The sequence below is a fragment of the Somniosus microcephalus genome, chromosome 12 (genome assembly GCF_052327205.1).
Source record: "Somniosus microcephalus isolate GS21.2 chromosome 12, FLI_Smic_1.0, whole genome shotgun sequence".
NCBI lineage: Eukaryota > Metazoa > Chordata > Chondrichthyes > Squaliformes > Somniosidae > Somniosus > Somniosus microcephalus.
Genome location: NC_140998.1, coordinates 199,061,602 through 199,074,260, shown reverse-complemented (window position 1 = coordinate 199,074,260; position 12,659 = coordinate 199,061,602). Strand labels below are relative to the sequence as shown.

Below are 12,659 nucleotides of genomic sequence, written 5' to 3'. Positions count from 1 at the left end.
GCAGCGTTCCCTCAGTACTGCCCCTCTGACAGTGCAGCACTCCCTCAGTTCTGTCCTCCGACAGTGCAACACTCCCTCAGTACTGCACCTCCGACACTGCAGCGCTCCCTCAGTACTGTCCCTCTGACAGTTCAGCACTCCCTCAGTACTGCCCCTCCGACAGTGCAGCACTCCCTCAGTACGGCCTTTCTGACAATACGGCGCTCCCTCAATACTGCCCCTCTGACAGTGCAGCACTCCCTCAGTACGGCCCCTCCGACAGTGCGGCGCTCCCTCAGCACTGTCCCTCCGACAGTGCGGCGGTCCCTCAGCACTGCCTCTCCGACAGTGCAGCAGTCCCTCAGTTCGGCCCCTCCGACAGTGCGGCGCTCCCTCAGTGCTGCCCCTCCGACAGTGCAGCGCTCCCTCAGTACTGTCCCTATGACAATGAAGCGTTCCCTCAGTACTACGCCTCCGACAGTGCAGCGCTCCCTCAGTAAAGCCCCTCCAACAGTACAGCGCTTCCTCAGTACTGTCCCTCTGACAGTGCAGCGCTACCTCAGTACCGCACCTCCAACAGTGCGGCGCTCCCTCAGTACTGCCCCTCCGACAGTACAGCGCTCCTTCAGTACTGGCTCACCGACAGTGCAGCACTCCCTCAGTACTGGCCCACCGACAGTGTAGAACTCCCTCAGTACTGGCCCACCGACAGTGCAGTACTCCCTCAGTACTGGCCCACCGACAGTGCAGCACTTGCTCTGTACTGTCCTCCTGGCAGTGCAACGTTCCCTCAGTACGGCCCCTCTGACAGTGCGGCGCTCCCTCAATACTTCCCCTCTGACAGTGCAGCACTCCCTCAGTACGGCCCCTCCTACAGTGCGGCGCTCCCTCAGTACTGTCCCTCCGACAGTGCGGCGCTCCCTCAGCACTGCCCCTCCGACAGTGCAGCACTCGCTCTGTACTATCCCCCTGGCAGTGCAGCGCCCCCTCAGTACTGGCCCACCGACAGTGCAGAACTCCCTCAGTACTGGCCCACCGACAGTGCAGGAGTCCCTCAGTTCTGGCCCACCGACAGTGCAGAACTCCCTCAGTACTGGCCCACCGACAGTGCAGCACTCCCTCAGTACTGGCCCACCGACAGTGCACCACTCACTCAGTACTATTCTCCGACAGTGCAACACTCCCTCAGTACTGCCCCTCCGACACTGCAGCACTCCCTCAGTACTTTCCCTCCGACACTGCAGCATTCGATCGGCACTGCTCCTCGGACAGTGCAGCACTCCCTCAGTACTGCCCCTCCGACAGTGCAACGCTCCCTCAGTGCTGTCCCCCCAACACTGCAGCACTCCCTCGGCACTGCCCCTCGGACAGTGCAGCGCTCCCTCAGTACTGACCCCCCGACAGTGCAGCGTTCCCTCAGTACTGCCCCTCCGACAGTGCAACACTCCCTCAGTACTGCCCCTCCGACACTGCAGCGCTCCCTCAGTACTGTCCCTCTGACAGTGCAGCACTCCCTCAGTACTGCCCCTCCGACAGTGCAGCACTCCCTCAGTACGGCCTTTCTGACAATACGGTGCTCCCTCAATACTGCCCCTCTGACAGTGCAGCACTCCCTCAGTACGGCCCCTCCGAAAGTGCGGCGCTCCCTCAGTACTGCCCCTCCGACAGTGCGGCGGTCCCTCAGTACTGTCCCTCTCACAGTGCAGCGCTCCTTCAGTTCTGTCCTCCGACAGTGCAACACTCCCTCAGCACTGCCCCTCCGACAGTGCAGCACTCCCCCTGTACGGTCCCTCCGACAGTGCGGCGCACCCTCTGTACTGCCCCTGCGACAGTGCAGCTCTCCCTCAGTACTGTCCCTCCGACAGTGCAGCGCTCCCTCAGTACTGCCCCTCCGACAGTGCAGCTCTCCCTCAGTACTATCCCTCTGACAGTGCAGCGCTACCTCAGTACCGCACCTCCAACAGTGCGGTGATCCCTCAGTACTGCGCCTCCGATAGTACAGCGCTCCTTCAGTACTGCCCCTCCAAGAGTGCAGCGCTCCCTCAGTACAGCCCCTCTGACAGTGCAGCGATCCCTCAGTACTGCCCCTCCGACAGTGCAGCACTCGCTCCGTACTATCCCCCTGGCAGTGCAGCGCTCCCTCAGTACTGGCCCACCGACAGTGCAGCACTCCCTCCGTACTGGCCCACCGACAGTGCAGAACTCCCTCTTTACTGGCCCACCGACAGTGCAGCACTCCCTTTGTACTGGCCCACCGACAGTGCAGCACTCCTTCAGTACTGCCCCCCCGACAGCGCAGCGCTCCCTCAGTACGGCCCCTCTGACAGTGCGGCGCTCCCTCAATACTGCCCCTCTGACAGTGCAGCACTCCCTCAGTACGGCCCCTCCGCCAATGCAGCGCTCCCTCAGTACTGCCCCTCCAATAGTGCAGCACTCCCTCAGTATGGCCCCTCCGACAGTGCGCCGCTCCCTCAGTACTGTCCCTCCAAGAGTGAAGAGTTCCCTCAGTACTGCCCCTCCGACAGTGCAGGGCTCCCTCAGTACTGGCTCACAGACAGTGCAGCACTCCCTCAGTACTGGCCCGCCGACAGTGCAGCACTCCCTCAGTACTGGCCCACCGACAGTGCAGCGCTCCCTCAGTACTGCCCCTCCGACAGTGCAGCGCTCCCTCAGTACTGCCCCTCCGACAGTGCAGCACTCACTCTGTACTGTCCTCCTGGCAGTGCAACGCTCCCTCAGTACGGCCCGTGACAGTGCGGCGCTCCCTCAATGCTGCCCCTCTGACAGTGCGGCACTCCCTCAGTACGGCCCCTCCGACAGTGCGGCGCTCCCTCAGTACTGCCCCTCCGAAAGTGCAGCGCTCCCTCAGTACTGTCCCTCCGACAGTGAAGCGTTCCCTCAGTACTGCCCCTCCGACAGTGCAGCGCTCCCTCAGTACTGCCACTCCGACAGTACAGCGCTTCCGCAGTACTGTCCCTCTGACAGTGCAGCGCTACCTCAGTACCGCACCTCCAACAGTGCGGCGCTCCCTCAGCACTGACCCACCGACAGTACAGCGCTCCTTCAGTACTGGCTCGCCGACAGTGCAGCACTCCCTCAGTACTGGCCCACCGACAGTGTAGAACTCCCTCAGTACTGGCCCACTGACAGTGCAGCGCTCCCTCAGTATGGCCCCTCCGACAGTGCAGCGCTCCCTCAGTACTGCCCCTCCGACAGTGCAGCACTCGCTCTGTACTGTCCTCCTGGCAGTGCAACGCTCCCTCAGTACGGCCCCTGTGACAGTGCGGCGCTACCTCAATACTGCCCCTCTGACAGTGCAGCACTCCCTCAGTATGGCCCCTCCAACAGTGCGGCGCTCCCTCAGTACTGCCCTCCGAAAGTGCAGCGCTCCCTCAGTACTGTCCCTCCGACAGTGAAGCGTTCCCTCAGTACTGCCCCTCCGACAGTGCAGCGCTCCCTCAGTACTGCCACTCCGACAGTACAGCGCTTCCGCAGTACTGTCCCTCTGACAGTGCAGCGCTACCTCAGTACCGCACCTCCAACAGAGCGGCGCTCCCTCAGTACTGACCCTCCGACAGTGCAGCGCTCCTTCAGTACTGCCCCTCCAAGAGTGCAGCGCTCCCTCAGTGCAGCCCCTCTGACAGTGCAGCGCTCCCTCAATACTGCCCCTCCGACAGTACAGCGCTTCTTCAGTACTGCCCCTCCAAGAGTGCAGCGCTCCCTCAGAACAGCCCCTCTGACAGTGCAGCGCCCCCTCAGTACTGGCCCACCGACAGTGCAGCACTCCCTCAGTTCTGGCCCACCGACAGTGCAGAACTCCCTCAGTACTGGCCCACCGACAGTGCAGCACTCCCTCAGCACTGGCCCACCGACACTGCAGCAATCCCTCTGTACTTTCCATCCAACACTGCAGCATTCTATCGGCACTGCCCCTCGGACAGTGCAGCACTCCCTCAGTACTGCCCCTCCGACAGTGCAGCGCTCCCTCAGTGCTGTCCCCCCAACACTGCAGCACTCCCTCGGCACTGCCCCTCGGACATTGCAGCGCTCCCTCAGTACTGACCCCCCGACAGTGCAGCGTTCCCTCAGTACTGCCCCTCCGACAGTGCAGCACTCCCTCAGTTCTGTCCTCCGACAGTGCAACACTCCCTCAGTACTGCCCCTCTGACACTGCAGCGCTCCCTCAGTACTGTCCCTCTGACAGTGCAGCACTCCCTCAGTACTGCCCCTCCGACAGTGCAGCACTCCCTCAGTACGGCCTTTCTGACAATACGGCGCTCCCTCAATACTGCCCCTCTGACAGTGCAGCACTCCCTCAGTACGGCCACTCCGACAGTGCGGCGCTCCCTCAGTACTGTCCCTCCGACAGTGCGGCGGTCCCTCAGCACTGCCCCTCCGACAGTGCAGCAGTCCCTCAGTTCGGCCCCTCCGACAGTGCGGCGCTCCCTCAGTGCTGCCCCTCTGACAGTGCAGCGCTCCCTCAGTACTGTCCCTATGACAATGAAGCGTTCCCTCAGTACTGCGCCTCCGACAGTGCAGCGTTCCCTCAGTACAGCCCCTCCAACAGTACAGCGCTTCCTCAGTACTGTCCCTCTGACAGTGCAGCGCTACCTCAGTACCGCACCTCCAACAGTGCGGCGCTCCCTCAGTACTGCCCCTCCGACAGTACAGCGCTCCTTCAGTACTGGCTCACCGACAGTGCAGCACTCCCTCAGTACTGGCCCACCGACAGTGCAGAACTCCCTCAGTACTGGCCCACCGACAGTGCAGTACTCCCTCAGTACTGGCCCACCGACAGTGCAGCGCTCCCTCAGTACGGCCCCTCCGACAGTGCAGCGCTCCCTCAGTACTGCCCCTCCGACAGTGCAGCACTCGCTCTGTACTGTCCTCCTGGCAGTGCAACGCTCCCTCACTACGGCCCCTGTGACAGTGCGGCGCTCCCTCAATACTGCCCCTCTGACAGTGCAGCACTCCCTCAGTACGGCCCCTCCGACAGTGCGGCGCTCCCTCAGTACTGCCCCTCCGAAAGTGCAGCCCTCCCTCAGTACTGTCCCTCCGACAGTGAAGCTTTCCCTCAGTACTGCCCCTCCGACAGTGCAGCGCTCCCTCAGTACTGCCACTCCGACAGCACAGCGCTTCCTCAGTACTGTCCCTCTGACAGTGCAGCGCTACCTCAGTACCGCACCTCCAACAGTGCGGCGCTCCCTCAGTACTGACCCTCCGACAGTACAGCGCTCCTTCAGTACTGCCCCTCCAAGAGTGCAGCGCTCCCTCAGAACAGCCCCTCTGACAGTGCAGCGCTCCCTCAATACTGCCCCTCCGACAGTACAGCGCTCCTTCAGTACTGCCCCTCCAAGAGTGCAGCGCTCCCTCAGAACAGCCCCTCTGACAGTGCAGCGCTCCCTCAATACTGCCCCTCCGACAGTGCAGCACTCACCCTGTACTATCCCCCTGGCAGTGCAGCGCCCCCTCAGTACTGGCCCACCGACAGTGTAGCACTCCCTCAGTACTGGCCCACCGACAGTGCAGCACTCCCTCAGTTCTGGCCCACCGACAGTGCAGAACTCCCTCAGTACGGGCCCACCGACAGTGCAGCACTCCCTCAGTACTGGCCCACAGACAGTGCAGCACTCACTCAGTACTATTCTCCGACAGTGCAACACTCCCTCAGTACTGCCCCTCCGACACTGCAGCACTCCCTCAGTACTTTCCCTCCGACACTGCAGCATTCGATCGGCATTGCCCCTCGGACAGTGCAGCACGCCCTCAGTACTGCCCCCCCGACAGTGCAGCGCTCCCTCAGTGCTGTCCCCCCAACACTGCAGCACTCCCTCGGCACTGCCCCTCGGAGATTGCAGCGCTCCCTCAGTACTGACCCCCCGACAGTGCAGCGTTCCCTCAGTACTGCCCCTCCGACAGTGCAGCACTCCCTCAGTTCTGTCCTCCGACAGTGCAACACTCCCTCGGTACTGCCCCTCCGACACTGCAGTGCTCCCTCAGTGCTGTCCCTCTGACAGTGCAGCGCTCCCTCAGTACTGTCCCTCCGACAGTGCAGCACTCCCTCAGTACGGCCTTTCTGACAATACGGCGCTCCCTCAGTACTGTCCCTCCGACAGTGCGGCGGTCCCTCAGCACTGCCCCTCCGACAGTGCAGCAGTCCCTCAGTTCGGCCCCTCCGACAGTGCGGCGCTCCCTCAGTGCTGCCCCTCCGACAGTGCAGCGCTCCCTCAGTACTGTCCCTATGACAATGAAGCGTTCCCTCAGTACTACGCCTCCGACAGTGCAGCGCTCCCTCAGTACAGCCCCTCCAACAGTACAGCGCTTCCTCAGTACTGTCCCTCTGACAGTGCAGCGCTACCTCAGTACCGCACCTCCAACAGTGCGGCGCTCCCTCAGTACTGCCCCTCCGACAGTACAGCGCTCCTTCAGTACTGGCTCACCGACAGTGCAGCACTCCCTCAGTACTGGCCCACCGACAGTGTAGAACTCCCTCAGTACTGGCCCACCGACAGTGCAGTACTCCCTCAGTACTGGCCCACCGACAGTGCAGCGCTCCCTCAGTACGGCCCCTCCGACAGCGCAGCGCTACCTCAGTACTGCCCCTCTGACACTGCAGCACTCGCTCTGTACTGTCCTCCTGGCAGTGCAACGCTCCCTCAGTACGGCCCCTCTGACAGTGCGGCGCTCCCTCAATACTTCCCCTCTGACAGTGCAGCACTCCCTCAGTACGGCCCCTCCTACAGTGCGGCGCTCCCTCAGCACTGCCCCTCCGATAGTGCAGCACTCCCTCTGTACGGCCCCTCCAACAGTGCGGCACTCCCTCTGTACTGCCCCTCTGACAGTGCAGCGCTCCCTCAGTACTGTCCCTCCGGCAGTGAAGCATTCCCTCAGTACTGCCCTTCCGACAATACAACACTTCCTCAGTACTATCCCTCTGACAGTGCAGCGCTACCTCAGTACCGCACCTCCAACAGGGCGGCGCTCCCTCAGTACTACGCCTTCGATAGTACAGCGCTCCTTCAGTACTGCCCCTCCAAGAGTGCAGCGCTCCCTCAGTACAGCCCCTCTGACAGTGCAGCGCTCCCTCAGTACTGCCCCTCCGACAGTGCAGCACTCGCTCCGTACTATCCCCCTGGCAGTGCAGCGCTCCCTCAGTACTGGCCCACCGACAGTGCAGCGCTCCCTCAGTGCTGTCCCTCCGACAGTGAAGCGTAACCTGAGTACTGCCCCTCCGACAGTGCAGCGCTCCCTCAGTACTGCCCCTCCGACAGTACAGCGCTTCCTCAGTACTGTCCCTCTGACAGTGCAGCACTACCTCAGTACAGCACCTCCAACAGTGCGGCGCTCCCTCAATACTGCCCCTCTGACAGTACAGCACTCCCTCAGTACGGCCCCTCCTACAGTGCAGCGCTCCCTCAGTACTGTCCCTCCGGCAGTGCGGCGCTCCCTCAGCACTGCCCCTCCAACAGTGCAGCACTCCCTCTGTACAGCCCGTCCGACAGTGCGGCGCTCCCTCAGTACTGCCCCTCCGACAATGGAGCGCTCCCTCAGTACTGTCCCTCCGACAGTGAAGCTTTCCCTCAGTACTGCCCTTCCGACAGTGCAGCGCTCCCTCAGTACTGCCCCTCCGATAGTACAGCACTTCCTCAGTACTATCACTCTGACAGTGCAGCGCTACCTCAGTGCCACACCTCCAACAGTGCGTCGCTCCCTCAGTACTGCCCCTCCAAGAGTGCAGCGCTCCCTCAGTACAGCCCCTCTGACAGTGCAGCGCTCCCTCAGTACTGCCCCTCCGACAGTGCAGCACTCGCTCCGTACTATCCCCCTGGCAGTGCAGCCCTCCCTCAGTACTGCCCCACTGACAGTTCAGCACTCTCTCTGTACTGGCCCACTGACAGTGCAGAACTCCCTCAGTACTGGCAAACCGACAGTGCAGCACTCCCTCAGTACTGGCCCACCGACAGTGCAACGCTCCTTCAGTACTGCCCCTCCGACAGTGCAACGCTCCTTCAGTACTGCCCCACTGACAGTTCAGCACTCTCTCTGTACTGGCCCACTGACAGTGCAGAACTCCCTCAGTACTGGCAAACCGACAGTGCAGCACTCCCTCAATACTGCCCCTCCGACAGTGCAGCGCTCCCTCAGTATGGCCCCTCTGACAGTGCGGCGCTCCCTCAATACTGCCCCTCCGACAGTGCAGCTCTCCCTCTGTATGGCCCCTCCAACAGTGCGGCGCTCCCTCAGTACTGCCCCTCCGACAGTGCGGCGCTCCCTCAGTACTGTCCCTCCGACAGTGAAGAGTTCCCTCAGTACTGCCCCTGCGACAGTGCAGCACTCCCTCAGTACTGCCCCTCCGACAGTACAGCGCTTCCTCAGAACTGTCCCTCTGACAGTGAAGCGTTCCCTCAGGACTGCCCCTCCGACAGTGCAGCGCTCCCTCAGTACTGCCCCTCCGACAGTGCAGCGTTCCCTCAGTACTGCCCCTCCAACAGTGCAGCTCTCACTCAGTGCGGCCCCTGCGACAGTGCGGCACTCCCTCAATACTGCCCCTCTGACAGTGCAGCACTCCCTCAGTACGGCCCCTCCGACAGTGCGGCGCTCCCTCAGTACTGCCCCTCCGAAGGTGCAGCGCTCCCTCAGTACTGTCCCTCCGACAGTGAAGGGTTCCCTCAGTACTGCCCCTCCGACAATGCAGCGCTCCCTCAGTACTCCCACTCCGACAGTACAGCGCTTCCTCAGTCCTGTCCCTCTGACAGTGCAGCGCTACCTCAGTACCACACCTCCAACAGTGCGGCGCTCCCTCAGTACTGACCCTCCGACAGTACAGCGCTCCTTCAGTACTGCCCCTCCAAGAGTGCAGCACTCGCTCTGTACTATCCCCCTGGCAGTGCAGCGCTCCCTCAGTACTGGCCCACCGACAGTGCAGCACTCCCTCAGTACTGGCCCACCGACAGTGCAGCACTCCCTCAGTTCTGGCCCACCGACAGTGCAGAGCTCCCTCAGTACTGGCCCACTGACAGTGCAGCACTCCCTCAGTACTGGCCCACCGACAGTGCAGCGTTCCCTCAGTACTGGCCCACCGACAGTGCAGCACTCACTCAGTACTGTTCTCCGACAGTGCAAAACTCCCTCAGTACTGCCCCTCCGACACTGCAGCACTCCCTCAGTACTTTCCCTCCGACAGTGCAGCGCTCCCTCAGTGCTGTCCCCCCAACACTGCAGCACTCCCTCGGCACTGCCCCTCGGACAGTGCAGCGCTCCCTCAGTACTGACCCCCCGACAGCGCAGCGTTCCCTCAGTACTGCCCCTCCGACAGTGCAGCCCTCCCTCAGTACTGCCCCTCCGACAGTTCAGCGCTCCCTCAGTGCTGTTCCCCCAACACTGCAGCACTCCCTCGGCACTGCCCCTCGGACAGTGCAGCGCTCCCTCAGTACTGACCCCCCGACAGTGCAGCGTTCCCTCAGTACTGCCCCTCCGACAGTGCAGCACTCCCTCAGTACTGTCCCCTGACAGTGCAACACTCCCTCAGTACTGCCCCTCCGACACTGCAGCGCTCCCTCAGTACTGTCCCTCTGACAGTGCAGCACTCCCTCAGTACTGCCCCTCCGACAGTGCAGCACTCCCTCAGTACGGCCTTTCTGACAATACGGCGCTCCCTCAATACTGCCCCTCTGACAGTGCAGCACTCCCTCAGTACGGCCCCTCCGACAGTGCGGCGCTCCCTCAGTACTGTCCCTCCGACAGTGCAGCGGTCCCTCAGCACTGCCCCTCCGACAGTGCAGCAGTCCCTCAGTTCGGCCCCTCCGACAGTGCGGCGCTCCCTCAGTGCTGCCCCTCCGACAGTGCAGCACTCCCTCAGTACTGTCCCTCTGACAATGAAGCGTTTCCTCAGTACTGCCCCTCCGACAGTGCAGCGCTCCCTCAGTACAGCCCCTCCGACAGTACAGCGCTTCCTCAGTACTGTCCCTCCAAGAGTGCAGCACTCCCTCAGTACAGCCCCTCTGACAGTGCAGCGCTCCCTCAGTACTGCCACTCCGACAGTGCAGCACTCGCTCTGTACTATCCCCCTGGCAGTGCAGCACTCCCTCAGTCCAGCCCCTCTGACAGTGCAGCGCTCCCTCAGTACTGCCACTCCGACAGTGCAGCACTCGCTCTGTACTATCCCCCTGGCAGTGCAGCGCTACCTCAGTACTGGCCCACCGACAGTGCAGCACTCACTCAGTACTACCCCTCCGACAGTGCAGCACTCCCCCAGTACTGACCCGACAGTGCAGCACTCGCTCAGTACTGCCCCTCCGACCGTGCAGCACTCCCTCAGTATTGACCCTCCAACAGTGCAGTACTCCCTCAGTACTACCCCTCCGACAGTGCAGCACTCCCTCAGTACTGACCCGACAGTGCGGCGCTCCCTCAGTACTATCACTCCGACAGTGCGGCGCTCTTTCAGTACTGTTCCTCCGACAGTGCGGCGCTCCCTCAGTACGGCCCCGACAGTGCGGCGCTCCCTCAGTCATGTTACTCCGACAGTGCAGCACTCCCTCAGTACTGACCCGACAGTGCAGCACTCGCTCAGTACTGCCCCTCCGACCGTTCAGCCCTCCCTCAGTATTGACCCTCCAACAGTGCAGCACTCCCTCAGTACTACCCCTCCGACAGTGCAGCACTCCCTCAGTACTGACCCGACAGTGCGGCGCTCCCTCAGTTCTGCCCCTCCGACAGTGCAGCGCTCCCTCAGTACTTTCCCTCCGACACTGCAGCATTCCATCGGCACTGCCCCTCGGACAGTGCAGCGCTCCCTCAGTACTCTCCCTCTGACAGTACAGCGCACCCTCAGTACTGTCCCCCCAACACTGCAGCACTCCCTCAGCACTGCCCCTCGGACAGTGCAGCGCTCCCTCAGTACTGATCCCCCGACAGTGCAGCGTTCCCTCAGTACTGCCCCTCCGACAGTGCAGCACTACCTCAGTACTGTCCTCCGACAGTGCAACACTCCCTCAGTACTGCCCCTCCGACACTGCAGCGCTCCCTCAGTACTGTCCCTCTGACAGTGCAGCACTCCCTCAGTACTGCCCCTCCGACAGTGCAGCACTGATGCGCTATCAATTACTCATAAAAGACTGAGAGTTAAGACAGTAACTTAAGGCTTTTATTAACAAAAGAATGAAGGTCTGCCTCGAGTGGTCGACCGGTCCAGAATACAAAGGGGGCTGGGGAGCAGTCACCTTTATACTAGGACTTGTGGGAGGAGTCAGCCGAGGCATGTCCAGGCATGTACACAGTGGAATACAAACAGTGGTTTACCACATTCACCCCTTGTTTAAAATTGAGTCCGGCGGGGTGAAGTGTATTGAAAGTTAGTGTATTGGAGTCTCTCCGGAGGTCTTGTCTGCCGCTGTGATCGGCGTGGCGACGGCAGGGGTAGTGGAGCTTCCGACGTCGAGTCCCGCGTAGGCTGTGGCACAGGTGTGTCGTCCTCGTAGGTGTCGAGCGGGTCGCTGGGCCCAGGCCTGCTGTCTGCTGGGGCTGGATATCGGATCGTGGCGGGGGGTGGTAGTGAGTAGTGGGTTACCGCAGCCCCCGAGGGTGCAAGGTCTCTTATGGAGACTGTGTCCTCCCGCCCGTCCGGGTATGCAATGTAAGCATACTGGGGGTTGGCGTGGAGGAGGTCGACCCTCTCGACCAGGGGGTCCGTTTTATGGGTCCTCACGTGCCTTCTCAGTAGGACCGGCCCTGGGGACGTCAGCCATGGCGGTAGCGATGTCCCCGATGTGGACTTCCTTGGGAAGACAAACATTTTCTCATGAGGGGTGGCGTTAGTGGCAGTGCAGAGCAGTGACCGAATAGAGTGGAGCGCATCGGGGAGCACATCCTGCCAGCGGGAGGTTGGAAGGCCCCTAGACTTTAAGGCTAGCAGGGCGGCCTTCCAAACTGTCGCATTTTCTCTTTCCACCTGTCCGTTCCCCCGGGGGTTGTAACTGGTGGTCCTGCTTGTGGCAATACCCCTAGTTAGCAGGTACTGACCGAGTTCGTCACTCATAAACGATGAGCCCCGGTCGCTATGGATATAGCTGGGGAAACCGAACAGGGTGAAGAGGTCGTTCAGACATTTAATGACCGTGGCACTGGTCATGTCCGGGCAGGGGATGGCGAACGGGAAACGGGAGTACTCATCAATAATATTGAGGAAGTACACATTGCGGTCGGAGGAGGGGAGAGGCCCTTTAAAATCAACGCTCAGGCGCTCGAAGGGGCGAGTGGCTTTTATCAGGTGGGCCCTGTCTGGTCTATAAAAGTGCGGTTTGCACTCAGCGCAGACTTGGCAGTTCCTGGTCATGGTCCTGACCTCCTCAATAGAGTAAGGCAGGTTGCGGGCCTTGATGAAGTGGAAGAACCTGGTGGCCCCCGGGTGGCAGAGGTCATTGTGGAGGGCCCACAGTCTATCGATCTGCGCGCTGGCGCAGGTGCCACGCGATAGCGCATCCGGGGGTTCATTGAGCTTCCCGGGCCGGTACAAGATCTCGTAATTGTAGGTGGAAAGTTCGATTCTCCACCTCAAGATCTTGTCATTTTTGATTTTGCCCCTCTGCTTGTTGTTAAACATGAAAGCAACTGAACGTTGGTCAGTGAGCAGGGTAAATCGTTTTCCGGCCAGGTAGTGCCTCCAATGACGCACAGCCTCC

The 12,659-nt window shown here is 61.5% G+C and overlaps 1 protein-coding gene across 1 annotated transcript in view; it reads right to left on the bottom strand.

Annotated features, from left to right (window-relative positions):
- The window catches only part of LOC147109872 (uncharacterized), a gene marked incomplete at its 5' end in the record, with an annotated part of 63,250 nt that extends 52,788 nt beyond the window's left edge, over window positions 1–10,462 (bottom strand). Inside the window, 3 exons of the mRNA XM_086002410.1 lie at window positions 2,765–2,909; window positions 5,152–5,265; window positions 10,242–10,462. Coding sequence (XP_085858536.1) covers window positions 2,765–2,909; window positions 5,152–5,265; window positions 10,242–10,462 — 480 coding nt within the window. The remainder of the gene's footprint in view (window positions 1–2,764; window positions 2,910–5,151; window positions 5,266–10,241) is intronic.
- Window positions 10,463–12,659: the final 2,197 nt, after the last annotated feature.